The sequence below is a fragment of the Martes martes genome, assembly GCF_963455335.1.
Source record: "Martes martes genome assembly, chromosome: 7".
In the NCBI taxonomy this organism is placed as follows: domain Eukaryota; kingdom Metazoa; phylum Chordata; class Mammalia; order Carnivora; family Mustelidae; genus Martes; species Martes martes.
The window spans coordinates 116,083,054-116,102,885 of record NC_137894.1 but is presented as its reverse complement, the minus strand read 5'-3'; the positions used below and the strand labels follow the sequence as shown (position 1 = coordinate 116,102,885).

Here is a 19,832-nt window from a genome sequence, read left to right as displayed (position 1 = left end):
TGGGGAACCCTACCTGCTTCTGTCTAACAGGGTTGCTGTGAGGATGAAGGGTGCTAAGGGGTAAGGGCTTAGAATGGTGTGTAGAAGGAATATCTTTAATGCTGTAGATATTAGTAATAATTTGTTGCTAGTATTCCAGAAGCTAGCACACAGCAGGAGCTCGCCAAAGCCGAGAACCCCTCCCTGTCTTTTGAGTTCTGGGTGTACCGTTCAGGGCAGCTGCAGGCCTCTGCCTGGTTGCTGGGTCAAGGCCCGGCCCCAGCAGGTCCAGCCCAGCGAGGCCAGCCCCGGGATGGCTAGCCCCAGCCCACCACAGCTTCCCACTCTTCTGCACCAGTCCCAGCGTGAGGGAGAGAGCGGGAAGAGCCAGCTCTGACACCCTCCTTCTCCAAAGAACAGTCTGTGCTCTGCTCCCGCCCCCAGAGAGCTCTGAGCTTTCCAAATATGGATGCTTTTTTCATTCCCGAAGCATCAGGAACATTTGGGGGAAGAAAATGAACACCAGACATGGTTTGGAAATGATGGAAGCCTAGTGATGGGTGGTGGTGGAGGGAGCACTGTCTGAAGAGTCAGAACTCGTGGTTTTTAAGATATTGAACAGGGGTATGAACTGGATGATCTTTTAAAATGTGGCCAGCTTTGTATGCATCTAGGCCCCAGGAAGATCCCAGTAGTAAGGACCCAGATCCTAAGAGTGAAAAATACAGCAGCTAGCACACAATGCAGGGGAGAAAAACGGCTTTAAGGACACCCAAAGAGTCACCGGCTTTCAAAGTAAAGGAGCCACGGGAGACGGGCTCTCTAGAGCCCCACTACCTGCAAGACAGTCCACAGATTGGGATGATCCAACCTGAAGCTGGACGTGGTAGGAGTTAGAGACAAGATTATTTTGTTTCATATCAGCCCCAAACCAAAATCTGTTTTTGTCTAAAATGGAGAGGATTTCAGTACACTGAAAACACTGTACTTTTGCTTAAGCAATAGTGTGTTACTCGGGTAGAGTTTATCTTCAACAGTGCACCCCGGTGGTTGCTAGGGAAAAATGTTTAAAGACCCACCCCATCACAAGTAGCCCTGTGTGGCAAGCATTGCCCCTGGTGCAACTGTAGAGACACAAAACAAACGGTTTAGACATGGCACAGCCCCAGAGCCCAACCTTAAGTAGGCACTCACATATCTGCTAGTTTACTGAATTAATTAAACACACAATCTAGTTTGAAAGAGGCAAATGAAAGATATGAAATAATTAAAAACTGAATGCCAAATTGCATAAATACTAACTATAAAAGGTGGGAGAGGAAGGGGAGATTGAAGTGGACAACAGAGCTGCAGAGGTTGTCACTGACACGTCACCCAGGGTGGACTCCTCACAGGGAAAAGGAGGAGACCCCGGCTGGAGGACAAAGACAAGCAGAGGTGGGGAGGGGGCCTGGGAGAGGTGAGGGCAGGTAGGCGGGCATCAGCAAGCAATCTGGGGCAGAGCATGCGTGGGACAAAGCAGGCTATGAGGGCCCCCTGGCAAGACTAGGACGTAGCCTTCAGAATCTGAAAAAATGCTCGGCCATGCCTAGACCTGCTTTGATTAGCAGCAGCACTCATCAAGAACCCGGGCTTCAGTAAAAAGGGAAAAGATGATTTTGGGCGGGGAGGCAGAGGGCTCCACTCTTGATCACCTGAGTGTGGAATTTTCCACAGTACATTAAACCTCAGACTGACTTGTCCTGACACTCAGGCCGCTGTCGACTTACAGCTTTCCCTGCATTTTCACTTCAACCTACTTATGAATATCAGTCTGCCACAACGGTAAATACTGCTCCTGTGTTTTAGGCCCGGTAGAGCCCAGGGAAAAGCTCTGTGTCATGTGCGTCCCTCCTCCCCTTCAGTACCTCCCTGCCCCCACCCCCCACCAGGCCCTGCTGGTTGCTCTGCCTCTAGGGGAGCTCCCCTGGTACATCCTGGGGCCCCCAGAGCTCCGGGTTCACTTCTTGCCTTCCTCAGTCTCTGTGTTCTTCTGAGCGAGCATCAGACGCTGCTGGGTTGTGACCAATCTATACTCAATCAGTTCCTAAATCCTGACCAACAAACCCATCGCCTAGCGACCAGTGTGCCAAGCAAAGTCCCTGGAATTAGACTGATTCCCAGCACAGCACCCCCTTGCGGTCACAGAGGTGTCACCACGTCCCCCTCCAATCCAGTATCTTCCCCCACCCTCCAAAGGAAGCTGGCTCCTCCTCCTGTAATCCTTAACCTGGTTTAACACCATTCCCTGCCCAGTGAGTGAAGCTAAAAATCTCAGTCATCTGGATTCCTCCCTCAACCTCCCTCCCACTGCAACTCCCTCAGCATACACACACACAGTCTCCTTGGCCTGCTGCAATACAGGCTTTTGCAATATCTGTCAGGCTCCAGCCAGGACAAAAGTATCACTCCAGATCTTTCAAATAAAGGAGATTTAAGGGGATGAAACCACTGAGATGCCAAACAGGAGGGTATCGCATCCCAGAATTCTAAAGTGGCAGGAGGCCACTAACTTTCCTAGGGCTAGAAAGGACAAAGGGAGGAGATGGAGTTCCAAGAACCCAGAACTGGGGCCACTGCCTGGGAGACAGAACCCAGCAGAAGCTCCCTCCTGGAAGCCAAAACCCCAAGGGGTGGGGGGGGGATGAGTCTGTCAGAGGTGCTGCTGCTGGAGACAGAGAGAGAGAGAGAGAGAGAGAGAGAGAGAGAAATACCCTGGCTGCTCTCTCCTCTTGCTCCTCAATTTCCTGCCAATGCTTCCTGTTGGCCAAACCCAGTCAGAAACCAGTTGACTAGGGCATCCTGGAAACAGCTTGCAGAAGTCAGGCCCCCTGCAACACAGAACAAGAGGGTAAGGGCCCAAAGCCAGTTCACCTCTCTTGCCTGTCTCCTTCCCTCTAATCTCTCATTCCTTCTAATTGGTTCTCCATTCTGTGCCAGAAAGATCATTCTGACTTATAAGCTTAAGTCATTCCTTCTGCTTAAAAGCTGGCTGGGGCTGGCAGTTTCCTGGCAGGGAAATCCAGGACTCTTCCACCGGGCTGACTTTGTCAATCACTTGCAAACATAGGAAGTGCTGCTTCCCTTGACAGCAACATGTACTGAGTTTACTGTAGGACATGGGATGAGCTGCTGCTCTAAGTATTACTGGGCGAGAAAACAGAGACTAGTCCTCAAAGTCATCCACTCAGAAACCAGTAAGTAAATAGCTAAGCTTCATTCCTTTCTGGCCAGGGTTGTTTGCCACAATCCAGAGGCTTGGGGCTCCAGTGAAAAGATGCCATGTCCAAGAAAGTGGAGAGTAAGTAAAGGCTTCTCAAATCTATTAAAACAATAGAGTAACAAAAGAATGAATTGAGTAATCAAAAAACCTCCTAGAAAGAAAAGCACAGGTTCAGAGGGCTTACTGGTGAATTCTACTAAATGTTTAAAGAATTAACACGATGCTTCACAAACTCTTCCAAAGAGTAAAAGAAGAGAAATACCTCAAAACCTACTCTGTAACCCCAGTGTTACCTTGATACCAAAACCAGACAATGCATCACCAAAAAACTATACCAATATCCATTCTAAAATTGAAGTAAAAATCCTCAACAAAATATTAGTGCACCAAATCCTGCAACATATTTTTTAAAAAGAGTGTATACCATGACCAAGTGGGATTTCCTCCAGGAATGCAAGGCTGATTTAACACATGAGAACCAATCAGCATAATACACCATGTTAGAAGGATAAGACACAAGAATTATAAGATTATCTCATTAGAAAAAGCATTTGACAAAATCTAACATTCTTTCATGATAAACACACTCAACAAACTGGACATAAAGGGAAACTTCTTCAATCTGATAAAGGGCATCTACGAAAAACACACCACTATCATCATACTCAATGATGAGTTCCTATCTTAGAAGAAAGGAACTTTCCCCTATGTTAGAAGACATCTGCTCTGGTCATTTCTATTAAACATTGTAATGGAGCCTGTAGCCAATGCAATGAGGCAACAACAACAACAAAAAGGCATCAGATTGGAAAGGAGGAAGTAAAACTATCCAATTTACAGGTGACATGATCTTGCATAGAGAAAACTCTAAGGAATCCACACACACAAAAATTATTAGAGCTAATAAGTGAGGTCAGCAAGGTTATAGAATAAGAGATCAACATATAAAAATTGCTTGTATTTTTCTATACACCAGCAATGAACAATCTGAAAATGACTTTAAGAAAATCATTCCATTTATGATAGCACCAAAAGAATAAAATACTTTGGAATAAATTTAACAAAAGGAATGCAAGACTTGCACACTGAAAATTACAAAACATTTTTGAAAGAAATTAAAGAAGACATTCTATGTTCATGGATTGGAAGACTTAATATTGACAGGATGGCAATACTCCCCCAAAATGATCTATTGATTCAACAGAATCCTCACCAATTTCCTAGTATGCTTTTTTTTCCCCCAATAATTGACCACGTGATCCTAAAATTTACGTGGAAATATAAGGGACCCAAAAAAGTTGGAAGACTCACACTCCCCCATCTCAAAATTTAATACAAAGCTACTTTGTATTAAACTGTATAAAGACAGTGTTGTTATTGGCGTAAGGATAGACATATAGACAAATGGGCTAGAATTAAGAATCCAGAAATAAACCCTTACATTCATGTTCAGTTGATTTCCACAAAGACACCAAGACGATTCAATGAGGAGGAAAACATTCTTTTCAATAAAAGCTGCTGTGATCACTGGATATCCACATGCAAAAGAATGGAATCTTACCTCATACCATACAGAAAAATTAATTCAAAGTAGATTATAGATCTAAATGTAAGAGTTAAAACTATAAAACTCTTAGAAGAAAGCATAGGAGTAAATCTTTGTGAACTCAATTAGGCAGCTACAATACCAACAGCACAAAAGCAACCAAAGAAGGAGGAGGAGGAGGAAGGAGGGGAGGGGGAAGGGAAAGAAGGGGAAGAAAAAATGAACTTAATCAAAATTTAAAACATTTGTGTTTCCAAGGCTACCATCAAGAAAATGAAAATACAGCTCACAGAATTGCAGCAAATATTTTAAAACTAAATATCCACAAATCACACATCTCTAAACCATGTCTCCTATATCCATATCTAGCATATATAAAGAACTATTACAAGTCAATAATAAAAAGACAAATAACCCACCTTAAAACTGGGCACAAGAGCTGATTACACATTTCTCCAGAGAAGATACACAAATGGCCCATAAGCGCATGAACTTTTGCTCAACATCATTAGTCACAGGGAGACACAAATCAAACCCACAATGAGATACCCACTTCACACCCACTAGGATGGCTAGAATCAACAGGACAGATAAGAAAGTGCTGACAAGCTGTGAAGCAGTTGGAAGCTTTAGAGCAGGGCAACCTCTTAGAAAAAACAGTTGTGGCTCCTCAAAACATTAAACCTAGAGTGGTCACGTTACCCGGCCGTTGCACTTCCAAGTGTATGTCCAAGAGAAATGAAAATATACACGCACCCCAAACATTATACACAGATGTTCACAGCAGCGTTACTGATGACAGCCCAGATGTGGAAACAATCCCATGTCCATCAACTGATGCATATGGATTAATAAAAATGTGCAAAATGTGGGCCATCCATACAACGGAACAGTATCTGTCAAAAAAGGAACGGAGCATGCATTCGTGCTACAACACATTTGAACCCTGAAAACATACTAAGTAAAAGAAACCAGACACAAAACATCACATATTATGTGATTCTGTTTATATAAAATGCCTAGAATAGGCAAATTTACAGAGACACAAAGTAGATCAGTGGTTGACTAGGGCTGAAGGGACGTGAATTAGATAATTGAAAGTGACCACTGATGAGTACAAGTTTCTTCTGGGGGTGATGAAAACGTTCTAAAATTGACTCCGGTGATCACTGCACAACTCTTAATATACTGAAAACCACTGAACTGTATATGTCAAAAGGTTGTTTTTCATGGTATCTGAATTACATCTCAATAAATCTGTTTTTTTAAAAGCTATAGACCATATTTGTAATATGAAAATCTGAATCAGACATTCCATAAGCAACTGTTCAAAATATCCATAAGGTACATCATGGTGCAGTCACTAAAAACTCTTTTCAAAAATATTTAATGATATGGAAAAATAATTGTACACACACATATACACATATGGTGAAAAACAGACTATAAAATAATATATGGCATGAGCCTAATAGTGTATAAAATATTATATAAGTATATATCTTTGTATATTTAAATATTTTATATATTATATAAATATATATCCTTTTATATATTTATATATAACTTCAACAGTGGTTCACTAGCTCAAGTAGTCATATGGTGACTGATTTTATTTTCTGCTTTATATTTTTCCTTATTTTCCAAATAGTCTACACTCAACACACAACCAAGGAATCAAAATTCACTTTCAGATCAAAGGGATTCTATTCAGTGTCGGCCAGAAGGAGAGGCAGCTGGTCCCACACCCTGTGGGCAGGAAAGCACAAAGGTACAGCGGTGCTGCAGAGCAGTCTGGAAATACTTCTTTTTTGACCCAGAAACTCCACTTCTGGAAATCTCTCCTAGGGAAATCATTAAGGACAAGCACAGAGACCAGGCTGAGAGGGCGTTCGTCACAGCTTTACTTATAACAGTAAAAAGCTGAAAACAACCTCCATGTCCAAAAATAGAGGCTTTTTAGTTAAATATATTATAGCTTATCCATATAATGAAATGCTGTACAGCTGCTAAAAGTGTTTATGATCTGTAGCAAAGCGGAAAAAGCAGGTCATAAAGCAGTGTATGTGGTATAATCTCATTTTTATAAAAAAAATCACTCATGATAATTATAGAGATCTAAAAGTAAATGCACTAAAATGTTAACAGAATTTGGCTCTGGGTAGACCAGGTGATGGATATTTTTATGTTCTTTTGACCGGTCTGTATTTCTGATTTTTATATAATGCACACATATGTTGTCTCTATCAAGAACAATAAGATAAAATTATAGGGGAAAGGGCACGCAATCAACCCCAGTGACAGCTAGAAGCCCTGCTGGCTCCCCAAGGAAAGGAGCATCTAGACAGGATTGGTGGGGGAGACCGTGGGGACAGTGACACCATCAGAGCCACCGGCTGCTCCCAAATGCAGGTGTGCATGAGGATGGACTACACAAATCCCCTGCTGTTGAGCTCAGATTTATAGATTTCAAAGCATTTTCCCATTTTGTCTTATTCAGCTTTCTCAGTACTCTCATCTGAGCATTATCCCCATTTGGCAGATAAGAAAAGCGAGACTTAGAGACTTAGATCAAAGGGCTTAAGATCGCAGAGCGGAAACAAGGGCTCACAGCTTATCTGACACCAGTCCCTTGTCAACAGCACCCCCACTCCAAATGTGCGTTTGTGCTCAGCTGAAAGGCAGGTCAACAAAGCAGACAGAGCAGAGACTCCGAGGCCACAGGCCTTGATGTGAGTCCCTCCTCAACTCGGAAGTTCAGCCTCTCAGCTCCTCCCAGGGAACGCTAATCGCTACGCACGGGGCAATTGCCAGAATGAGGCGCCGTCAACACACAGGTCAATCCGCAAGCACCACACGTGGCTCTGGGCAGGGCGGGATCTACGCTAACCCCCTGGAACCCCGACCTCGGGGTGGCCGAGCCTGGAGATGGCCACCACTATTAGAAAGACTTCAGATACAGGCCTAAGGCTGGACTTGGTACAGTTCTCACTGCCTAGCTCTGGCGCCATCCCCAAGCCAGAACAGGGAAGCCTTTCTTCCCCCAAGGGTCCTCCAGCCCTGGAGACTACACTTCTCTAAGAGGCCCCATCCCTTCAGCACGGACCCATCTGATGCGGTCTGGTCTCGAGGAATTACCAGTCCAGTCCACGGTGACTCTGTCACAGAGCAGTCACCAGGCTCCTCCCCAACCATCCCCTCTCCTTCTCCCCTGCAAGGACCGCCTCCAAGGAGAGAAGGGCACACAGGACCCTGGGCCGCTTTGACGAGAGGGCTCCTATTCAGAAGAGCTGTGCTGTGGACGTCTGTCGTGGACCCGCCCTCTGATTCTCCTGGTGGGACCACGTCCCTGCATCATAGCCTTCAGGCCACATCGAAGCCAGTCCTGGGGCATGAGGCTGGCCACTGGAGCTAGATCACAGGTGGGAATGTGATCCACCAAGGCCACTGAGACACAGTGAGGATGTGGCCCAGGTTAAGAGAATCAAGGGTCTGGGGCTGCTCCAGCCAGCCACGTGGAGCCTGAAAGGGGAACTGACACGGATTATAGCAGGCCGAGGAATGGGGAGAAAGAACCCATCTTTGAGCCCTGAATCCAGCTGCCACTGAAGTCAGACTAGGTGGGGTTTTCTTTCACCAGCAGCACAAAGGGCCCTAACCCACGGAACTGGGCAGAACTTCAAAATGGTCTTCAGCTGGGCTCGGGACCTCAACTCTCCCTATACCGACCCCACTTCTGCCCCCACACAGCCCAGCACGGCGGCTCTGGCCACCCCCACCAGAAAGCCCTGCAGGATGGAACTGGGTCCACATGGCCTCCTCCCTCTCTGTGACCATATCACTCATGTACCACCTCTGCCGAGCAGCTGGCTGGGCCTGGGCAGGCCATATGACATGGACACATGCCCCTGGGCCACACTCTCCCTACTCTGGGGTCCCCAGCGACCGTTGCATCTCTCCAGTGACACCCTCTCCCACCAGGCACAAAAGCGGCCTCACCCCCTCTCAGCCACGCCTCGCCATCCCCTCCCCAACCCTCCCCAGCAGCTTCTGCCTCTGTGTGCGGGCCAGCTGGAGAGCTAAGCCCTGGTCACCATGTCGGTGCCCGAAGCCAACTGGCTCAGAAGACAGCTCCCCTGCCCCCTGGTCTGGAGAGGGCAGGGGGCCCTATGTGTGAGTGTGACCCCAGATGCCTTCGGCACTGGCAGAGCCTGACCAGCCTGCCGCCAGCCCTCCACACCCAGGCTCCCCTGGGACCAGCATACCTCCTCCGTCCTCCACGGACGGAGCCCACATCAGTGACAGCCCAACCACTCCCTAGTAAATACGCTTCCACTTTCCTGGGGCAAACTGGGGCCGCTCCTGGGAACCAATATCCCAGGATGGAAAAAATAAGCTTTGAAGCAGGAAAGTCAAGCATCCTCGTAGGAAACGCATCCCTCACGTCTCGGGGATCTGGCCTCACCTTGATGTACAGGACTGTTAGAATCAGCCTCTGAAGGGAATAGAGCAGACAGGCCTTCATTATCTTTTCTTTTCTACTTCACAGAGGGAACCCCTGATTAGAGAGAGATGCTTCCTCTGTGGTCTATGTGCATGGAAGCCTTTAGGGAGGACGAAAGATCGTAAGTCATAACCACCCACGATCTGAAGAATTTCCAACTCAACTTGTTCCAAGCCTTTTCCCATGGCACCCAGATGCCGACGACTGGCAGGGTACGGGGAACAAACACACGGGCGACGCGTGATAGAAGCCCCTCATCGAGGGACTGCATCCCTTGTGCTGATGTATCTGAAGCTTGCTCTAGTGGGAGGCCCCCCGGAGACAGCGAGCAAGCCCCAGGAGCATCTTCTGAAAACACCTGTCGGTGAACGTGCTAAGTCTCCCGGTCTAACTGCTTACGCTAAGCTGAAGTCTGTGAGTGGGTGAAGACACTCAGTTCCAAGCTGGGGAGAGCAAGGCTGGGATCCAAGCCTTTTGGAGATGGGATCTGTTTCAACACTAGTGCTCATCAGCTTTGGGGAAAAGGCAGCACTTCTGAAAAGCCTCCCTTGCGAGTTCCTTTGCCCCTTCACCCTGCCCGCTGCAAAAGCGGGGGTCTTCATTCCTTCCTGACACCGTGTCCTGAGACGGGATGCTCAGCTTCACACAGTGGGCCGTCCATACAGAGGCCCGGGCCAGCTTTACACGAGGCAGGCGAAAGAAGCTGGAACATTTTCCAAGGGGAGGTCATTACGTAATCTGAACGCTATCCTTCATCGCACCTGCGCTTCTGGGAAGAGCAAGAGGTCCGTGAACTCTGCAGCCTCTAGAGAAGGGGACGTCTTTAGGGATCGGCCCGCAGCCTCTGGCCAGGAAGGGCAGTCCAACCGAGACTCCTAAGAGTCTCCCCTCTTAGGAGCACTGTGTTTAGCATGCTTCTTATGAAGACAGCTGTCTGAGGACTCTGAATGGCTCTCACCTCTTAAAGGACGACTACTTGAATCAACCGTCCATTCCACTGTGAATGGCCTTTTGTGAAAAAACCGTGAACGTGGGCCCAATTCCAAAGACCTCTGACCTTCTGGGTCTGCCTCTGGCAGGACTGGGAAAGCACAGAGGGAGTGGGTCTTGGGCCCCCCTTCGAGCAAACCTCTCCATCTGCCCCTGGCCACTGGGTGCTGCCCATCCTCCAACACCGTCCACACCACTTCCTCCCCAAGTGGCACTCCGGACCTCAGTCTCTGCTTGCTCTGCCTCTAAAGAATTCCCTCTCAACGTACCGTTCCTGGGTCCACTCCTGGGACCGCACCCTCTGCCAGACAAGGCAGATATATAAGGCAACTCTCCCCTCTTCCCTGGAACTGGATGTTACCTGGGGCTCCCAAAGAAGTCTATCCATTTGGGGGTCGCACCCAGGAACAAAAGGAGCTAAACTCTGTTGACCTGCCAGGCACGGTGCTAAGAACTTCACCCCCTCATTCCCTACAATCACGCTATAATGTAGAGACTCCTATTACCTCTCTTTTATAGATGAAAAACCTGAGCCCCAGGGGGGGTAAAAGTCACTTGCCCAACATCTTATAGCTAATAAGTGACAAAGCTAGAGATCAAACCTGGGCAGTCTGGCTCCAAAACCCCAGGCTCTTAACCAAGGCATCAAAGGCACAATTTCAAACCCGGGAGCAAAGGAGGAAGAGAGAAAATGGGAGGCTCCATGGAGCTCCCCAACACCGTGCCGCCTTCTCCACCTGGCACAGAGGTCACGCAGTTTGACAGGAAGGTTTCCTACCCCCTCCTGGCCTTGCCTGCAGCTTGGTGGGCGTCATCAGGCAAGTCCCTTCGCCTTTCGGGCACAGTGTCCCCAGTGGAAAAAGAAAGTGTTCGTATGAGGGATGATTGGGAAGGCCCCGCTGACCCTCTGCCATCAGTCCTTCTCTGCATCCTACTGTGTGATCTAGAAAGGAAGCTTAATACCAGGCGACTGTTTCCAGGCTCATAATTTCCCTCCTCTTGGGCACCAGAGCCTCAGGTCCTCCACATCCCCTTCATTCACCTGAGTGCAGGCTACTTCCTTCTCCCTGCCCCCTTCTACAGATGTCAGCTGGCTGAGAGACCAAGCTCTACTGGACATGTCTAATCAGAGACTTACGTGAGCCCCCAGTCTTCTTTTTCCCAGGCTCCTGGTGGATATGTACGGTGCTAGAGTAACCTCTCTCCAGTGGGCTGTCAGCAGAACCGACATGCACTTCTTCTGCTCACCCCAGACGTCTCCCTCTATTGCCCCTTTCCATGAGATGCGGCAAGCCAGCATGCCAGCTTCAATCACACAGACGAGGACGGCACCCTAATGGATGGGGAGAAACAAGAACCTCCGAGAACACAGCTGCCCCACCAGCTGTGACCAGCCTGTCGGTTCCAGGACTCCCTCATATTGGAGCCAGTGAGTTTTTGGTCCCTGTGAGACAAAATAGCATATATACCAAGGCTGTTCATAAAGGCCATATCTGGGAAGGCAAGCCACTTCCAGCTCCCACTGGCCTATCTGCAGAAAGTCACCCCATGTCCAGCAGATCTAAGTCCCAAAATAGATGGTGGCCATGTGTCCACTATTCCCCAGCATTCCCACTTGTGAAAAAAACATCAGTGGCCACTTGGTGTCCTGGAAATTTCATTTGCTACTTCAATCTGTACCCCAGAGCAAAGATGCCTACTCACTTGATTAAATCAGCACCACCAGAAGCCAAAGAGTTTCTCCATTTCGATTCCCACTCTCTGTTTGCTTACATTTACAAGACAGAAGGAACGAGTTGAGGGGATCGTGGGGGGAGCTGAGATCCACTTCGGAAGTCCCCGATCATGGAAATGAACTGAAATGTACAACCTTTCAGAGAGAAGTCCATGTCGGGCTCTGTTACAGTGTGACATCAGCATGCTCACAGCGATATTGCCCGTAATCAGCAGGGAAGGACTCTGAATCATCGAAATATGCCCGAGGTATATTCACCTACAAAGAAAACGCATCTCAACATGCCAGGCTAGGAGTGAAGGTGCCCGGATCACCTGAATGACACGATGGGCATCTCGATAAAAATGCCACCAAGGGAACTTGTACAAATTCCACTCCATAACTGAGCACTGATTACGTGCCAAGTCCTGCGCTGAGCTGTGAGGATGGCACACAAACAAAACAAACAGCTCCTCCTTTAGAGGAACTCACAGACTGGCAGGGGCACCTGATACCGGGACAACTGATGCTAGTACGATTCTCACGTCACCTACTGATCTACTGAGCAAAGACAGCAGTGAATCTGACCGTCTCTGAACAGGTGAGTCCCAGAGGCTGCCAGAGAAGACAGGACGTGTGAGCTGGAGGTACAGAATTTACAGGAAGAAATCTGGGCAAGGAGCAGGAATTATGGTGGAAGAACAACAAAGGTGAGGCTGCCAAGTGGGGTCTATGTGCAAATCAAGAGTATCCTCTAGCGATCTGAATGTTTTCTACATGAAGAAACCTCACCTGGCCCAAGCATGCTCTGATCCACATGCCAACAGAGCAGAATGGTAAGAACATGGGCTTTAGACGGAGGACCCTTCTGCCTCTCACTAGGAGAGTGTGGGCTCTGCCTCGAGTCCTGCCTCAACCACTTCCTGGCTTCAGGACCCTGGACAGCTTATCTAAACTGCCTGTGCCTTGGTCTTCTCATCTGTAAAATGGAAAGAATAATAGAGGCCACCTCCTAGGGTGGTGGTGAAGACTGGTTGAGATATCCAAATAGAAGGCATCTAGTGGGCATTCCACTAACCTCGCCCAGTCTCATCTCCCTTGTCTGTAAATTACAGGTTTGGAGGATTTCAGAGACAGTGAAGCTCTAACTGATAAGGAATGATGTTGGCTGCGGATTCCCAATAAGCCAAGGCTACCATTACCTGGCCAGGGGAAGAGCTCGCAGCCATGGCTGGAAACGCGAATATGGGAGTGATACTCCCAGGCTCTGGCTGAAAACCTTGGTCCGGTCAGACCTCGGGAGACCGTGGTGGCCAGGGGAGAGGTGCGCGCTGGATGCCCATCCTGGGCAGCTGCACTCAGCTCCAGCCCGGGCTTGCCCTTCCCTTCTTCCTGAAGAAGCCAGAAAGCCACATTTTTAACAGGATGGTCTCAATTTGGCAATGTCAGCAGCTATTTCAAAAGCCCTGAAAATGCTGAGTTGATGACACCAACCCTCCCTCAGGCACCGGCAGGCTTGTGGCTCACGACGGAGCACACTGGCATTCACCGAATGTTTGTCCACAGTCTCTCGTGGAAAGTTCTCAAGGACCTTGAAGAAGAAAGAGTAAGAAGAAAGAGGAACCAAAGAGTGCTGCTACACAGAGTTAGGACCAAGAGCCTCTTGAACTCCTCAGAGAGCTGGTCCGTCTTTGGGCATCTCCACAAATTAAAGGGACAGTATTTTGGCTACTGTAAGTCACTTCTTATGGTACCCCATTAAACACTCGGCTTTTATGCTAAGATTTAGATCATGTTCACTATGTGCCGGGCCTTCAATACGTAGGAGCTTGTGGAATCCACAGGACAATCCAAGGAGAGCTGGACAGACGGAGAAACCGAGGCACAGGGCCAGTACGTGGTGGTGGTGGGCAATGGAGCAGGCAGATGGCTAAGCTCCAGTGCTCAGAGCCACCACTCCGCACTGGCTCTCCCCTGGCTGGCATCAGCTCTTGGGGCTGGGGTCCCCCTGGGCTGAGAGCCACTTCCTCTGGCACAAGCAACCCTTCCCTCTCCCGTATGTGTGTGACACTGTGCAGGCCCACGGAAGCCAGCTAGGACCAGGCCTCCCGGGAGCCAGCCAGTGTGTCCCAAGTGCCTCAGCACCATGGCAGGGGGCCCACTGCTAGCCACATATGACGTGGGCCCAGTCCCAGCAACCACATCTCCTGGCCTCCTCGGCCACTTGCAGCCACGAGGCTGAGCAGGCTCTGCTGCCTACAGAGGGCTGCTGGGGCCAGTCGTCTTAGAGCCAATGTGAGGGCCCAAGCTCTTGCTGCGAAGCGGGCCCCAGAGCCATCCCCCCTCCGCAACTAGCAAAACACTCCCAGCAACAGTCCACCGGGCCCCGGGTGCCAGGCGACTGCCCGATGAAGCTTTGCTCTCCTTGCAGGATATCGTTTCTGGCCCCAAATCACCACAAACTCCCACAAGCCCAAGTCATGTGAGGTGAGGAAGCAGGCACCAGGAAGGTGGCACACAGCCCAGCACAGCCTGCAGAGCCCCCAGGACCCCTCCAATAGCCTCAGGGGACTGTGCCCGCCAAAGCACCAGTGCATTCCGCCAAGAGTGACAGCGTCTTTCCCCGGGCCGCAGGGAGGTTCAGAAGATTAATTAGATGAACCTGGCAGTACTCGAGGTTCCCCAGGGAACTGGTTGAATATGTCACCCCTGACACAAAGCTCTGAAGTGTGCCTCAGACTGGGTCTTTGTTCACCATTGCGCCGGACAACCCAGTCAGACAGCCCACAGCAGACGAGTGCCTAGGGCCCTGGCCTCCGTGCCAGCCACAGTCAGTCACAATGCATGGTTTGGACAGTAGGTGGCACGAGGGAGCGGAGCTGCTTCAGATGATCCCTTTCTTCAGGTGGCCTTTCAAATTCATATTCAAAACCTCCTCCTCCTCCAGGAAGCCTTCCTGGCCCTGCCAGCCTGTGTGACCTCTCTCACCTCTAAAAAGCAATAGCTTTTAGCCATGCCCGACTTTTACCATCTGCTGTCTTGTTTGGGGCTGATATTTTAAAATATCATTTGATAAACATTTAGTATGCGCCAGGTACCATGGTCAGTGCTTTACATACGTTATTTGACTGAACCTTTAGAATAAATCTATGAAGTGAATGTGATTATACCCATTTCACAGATGAGGAAGTGGCAGCTTGGAAAGGTCAAACGATGTGTGTGTCCTGTGTCTGTCATCTTCCTCTCTGTGGGACTATCCTCTCTCGTGGGATTGCAAGCTCCTCTTGGGCAACCAGGCTGACGTTTACACTTCCTTTCAGCCCCAGAGCCCCCAGGCACTGAACTGGCTGTTACAGTGACTGCCATTCACAGGGACCAATCCACCTTAATTCAATTAGCCCAGAGGCAGCATTAATGAATAACACTGGTCAGCCACGTGGCGAAGGGGCCATACAACAAGAATCCTGGCCTGTTCTGGGCAGTATTTTAACTATAGAAAAAAAAATCCTGCTTTCATTGCATATTAATTATCAGAACCCTTTACTGGAATTCTGCTGAGGAACTGAGGGTCTGAGGGAACGATGTGTGGCAAGGCCCACATCATGCGATGTGCTGTGGGCCCAACCCCAAAGCCTTGCTGGGAGGTGCTGAGCCAGGGCACAGGGTCGGCCTGTGGGCTCCACGCAGCATGGCCCCGGGGGACAGCCACCCAGGAGGGAAGGCTCACCTTTGGTGGCGTAGGCTTCCGCAATCATGCGCAGCCTGTAGGGAGGGACGGCTGTCAGCGGCAGGTCATCGAGGCCCACCCGGGCATAGATGTTGAGAGCCTCCTTATAATCTCCTTCCACATAATTCAACTTGGCCATGATCAGATTGGATTCTTGTAGGAACTCTGACTAGAAGGAAAAGGAGAGAGAAAAACATTTTCCTACAATGCTATGAGTAATGCTCCCTCGGGGACCCGCCACCTGCTGCCACAGAGCCTTGGGGCTCTCCACACAAAATCACGCACACGAAGGTTCACAGCAGAACTGTTCACCATGGCCCCGGAAGGGGCAACAACCCGAATGCCCACTGACGGGGGAATGGATAAGGAAAATGTGGTCTGGCCTCACAGAGGAGTATGACTCAGCCACAGCGTGGAAGGAAACACTGCCCCACGCTTACAACAGGGATGACCCTCGGAAACACCTCAGCAGGTAAAAAAGCTGATCACAAAAGGCAACATGTTGTGTGCTTCCATGAACATGAAATGGCCCGAGCAGTCAAAGCTATGGAGGCAGAAAGTAGGTTAGTGTGTGTGCGTAGGGCTGGAGGGTGGGGGGATAGCAGGTGACTGCTAATGGGTACGGGTTTATTTTGGGGGTGATGAAAATCCTCTAAAATAGGGTAAGGACTGCACGAGTCTGTGACTATACTAAAAACCACTGAACCGTACATTCTAAATGGGTGAATTACATGGCATATGAGCTCTACTTCAAGAAAGCTGCCATAAACCAAAACAGAAGAGAACACTGAGGCTCCCCGCAGGCCCGTGTCCTTGACTGTGCTGGGCCAAGAACGGAAGGGACGCTTAATGAACAAGACACACAGATACCTGTCTCAAAAAAGGACAACCTGGTGCATCCTGCCTGCTGTACTGGGGGTGTGCCACAAGACTATAACCCAAATAACCCAAAGAGAGAGGTTTTCTAAATTGGCGCAAAACCCAGGACTTGCTTTCTTTCCAGTGTCTAACTTTTCCCACTGAGCCATTCTTGCTCATTCAGGTGACTGAGCCCTGGTCCCCTCTGCCCCGGGAGGCTGCAAGCTCTAGCAGTCCTCTGATGGGTCCTCATTCCTCTCCAGGCAGGAGAGGTTGGCTTCCCTAGTCCACAACCCCCAGCCTCATCCTCTGCCCTTCTCCCTGGCCAGCACTCATCAGCAGGAAAAGAGGAGACAGCCCAGCCTGCTATATTAGGAAACAGATTTCTCAGCCTCTCGCAGGCCTGTTCCTTGGAACCCAAGCTATGCAAGGCTAGATTTTCCCGCTTATAGGAGCATGCCAGGAAGCTGCACTGCTCTGTACCCTGTAACCATGATGGGGTGGGCAATGCCAGCTAGCCAGCCAGAGCATGGCAAAGCAGCTATCCACCAGGATCGCCAGCTTCCGGGCATTTCTTTCTTTCTTTCTTTTCGAATGTAGTTGACACACAATGTTACATATTTTTCAGGTGTATGACATAGTGACTGAACAACTCCATAAGCTATGCTGTGCTCGCCACAAGTGTAACTACCATCTGTCACCTTATATCTGCCACCTTACATCTTGCAAGGCTGTTATGATACCACTGACTATATTCCCTGTGCTGCCCCTTTTATTCCCAGGACACATTCATTCCATAACTCTATCTCCTGCTCCCCTTCACCTGTTGTGCCCAGCCCCCAACTCCCTCCCCTCTGGCAACCATCACTTTGTTCTCTGTATTTATGGGTCTGTTTCTGCTTTTTGTTTGTCTGTTTATTCATTTGTTTTGTTTTTTTTAGATTCCACATAGAAGTGAAGTCATAAGGTATTTCTTGAAAGGGGGCAGGGGCAATAGGCAGCATTGAAGAGAGGGTAAAATGGGCAAAAGGAATGAAGGGAGCAAAAGGGGTATTTTAAATTAAATTAAATTTTATTATTATTATTTTTTAAGTAGGTTCCACGCCCAACGTGGGGCTTGAACTCATGACTCTGAGATTAAGAGTGGCATGGTCTGACTAAGCCAGCCAGGCGCCCTGAAAGGAACAGAAAAAGAGAGTTCTGAGTGCCCCGAGAGAGAGAGAAATTAAAATGCAAGAAATTAGAATTATATTTGCAAACAGAGAAATCAAACCAGACTTAAGAGAAAAAGAGTTATGAAAAAAGACCCACCACGGGGGTGGGTCTCACCCAGAGAAAAGGCTTCCTGGCAGACAAGGCTGCATCTTCCTTCCTACCTTAATTAAGCCTTCCAGCACTGGGACCACTGGCTTAAAAGCAAAAGGAAGGGGGAGGGGAGTAGCAGTTAGTGTTCACTGGGCACAGTCTGCGGATGGACAGTGGCCACGGTTGCCCAACAGTGTGGATATACTTAATGCCACTAAACTGTACACTTAAAGATGGTTATGATGGCAAAGCTTGCATTAGATATTTTTGGTTACCCAAAGAAAAAGATGTTTAACGCAACTTAAAAACAATTTTTAAGTTTTTATTTTTGTTTTTGTTTTAAGAAGAGTAAACTACAAGTCTGGATGGAAAAGATGCAAAAGTCTGAACAAAATTCCAAGTGCAAAGGCACAGTGTGGACACACTGGGAGAGCCTTGCCGAGCAGGTGTCGTTGGTGACCCCACATGGAGGCCACTTGCTGCAGAGGGCATAGACTGGCCCCAGCACACTGCTTGTGCTGCTGTGCCCATGAGAGACACGGTTTTCTTGACTTGACTCAGAAGCAGGTCTCCTGACTCCCAGGCTGGGCTCCTTCTGTCCCACCACACTGCTATCTTGCTCTGGTCCTTTCTGCCTCAGTCCATGTGTATTTTGTGGGCACCTTGTCTGCACTGGGCTTGGGCAAGCACCCCACCAGGAGACGCACTGATGTCAAACAGAGAACAAGTTTCACATTAGCCAGCTATTGGGGTGACACACCCATGCAAAAGCTGGGCGACTTTGAAACATTCTCTATAGGGTAGAGGAAGCTAAAAAATGGCCACCACAGGAGAAAAAACTCTAGGTAGAACCAATAAAATCGCAGTAAACGACATGTCTCTGGTGCTGCGAAGTTGTGAAAGAGCTTCCACATCCGAGCCTTAAGACAACCCCGAGCTACCTACGCTTATGGATGAGAAATGTGAAGCTCAGAGAGGGTAAGTAACTTCGCTGAATCACACAGCTTACAAATCTTGAACTGGAACACAAACTCAGGAATTCTAACTTGAAATTCCATGTTCTTACTACTACACTGGGTGGAGAGCAAAAACCATCAGCACCTGGTAAACCAGAAGGTTAATTTTCACAATGAAGTCAGGGATCTGGAAGGGGGAAAGAAACTAGCCAGATGTCAGGCTTGGAGCATGGTCCTCAACCTTTCTCCCCTAGCACACGGCCATACCCTCTGGCTTCTTGAATGGATGCTTGAGTCTGGGAAGCAAAGCCCACATGTCCACTGTCCCTCTACCCTTTTTCACTGATGAGGACCAACCAGTATCACAAACTGACTCTGAAGAGAAGTATGGCATGGCCCTTTGAAAGAAACAGGGAAAGGGAGACCATGTGTTCTAAAGGCCCAATTTACTTAAATTTACCAAGCGCTTAGTAAACTGGCCTTCCTATGTTGAAGTGATGTGTGGGACGCCTGGGTGGCTCAGTCAGTTAAGCGTCTGACTCTTGATTTCAGCTCAGGTCATGATCTTGGGGTCGTGAGATCAAGCCCTGCATCAGGCTCTGTGCTCAGCATGGAGTCTGCTTGTCCCTTTCCCTCTCCTTCTGCTCCTCCCTCCACCCCCACTCACAGTATCTCTAAAATAAATAAATAAAATCTTAAAAAAAATAAAATAAAAAAATTAATTGATGCCCTCAAGCCAGCCTGAGGGGCCTGGAGATGTGTCCAGTGGAGACGGACATACACAAAGGCCTTTCAGAAAGGAGGCTTTCTGCCTGCATTTCCAGAAGCCTGCAGCCACATAACTGACAAACACTAACACTCACTTATACAAACGTTGCCCAGGCCCCCAAATGCTCCAGGGCCAAGGAGGTGACCAGATGACAAGAAGGAAGGACATCTCCCTGGGGTCACCCAGCAATTTGGGAATAGGCACAAGCTTCCAAAACAGATA

At 48.7% G+C, this 19,832-nt stretch overlaps 1 protein-coding gene across 2 annotated transcripts in view; it reads right to left on the bottom strand.

Moving 5' to 3' along the window:
• Positions 1-19,832, bottom strand: part of TTC7B (tetratricopeptide repeat domain 7B) — a 248,850-nt gene that overhangs the window by 203,976 nt on the left and 25,042 nt on the right. For both annotated transcript variants that reach the window (XM_080807351.1, XM_080807352.1), the window contains exon 3: positions 15,723-15,891. In XM_080807351.1, the coding sequence (XP_080663477.1) occupies positions 15,723-15,891 (169 nt within the window). The remainder of the gene's footprint in view (positions 1-15,722; positions 15,892-19,832) is intronic.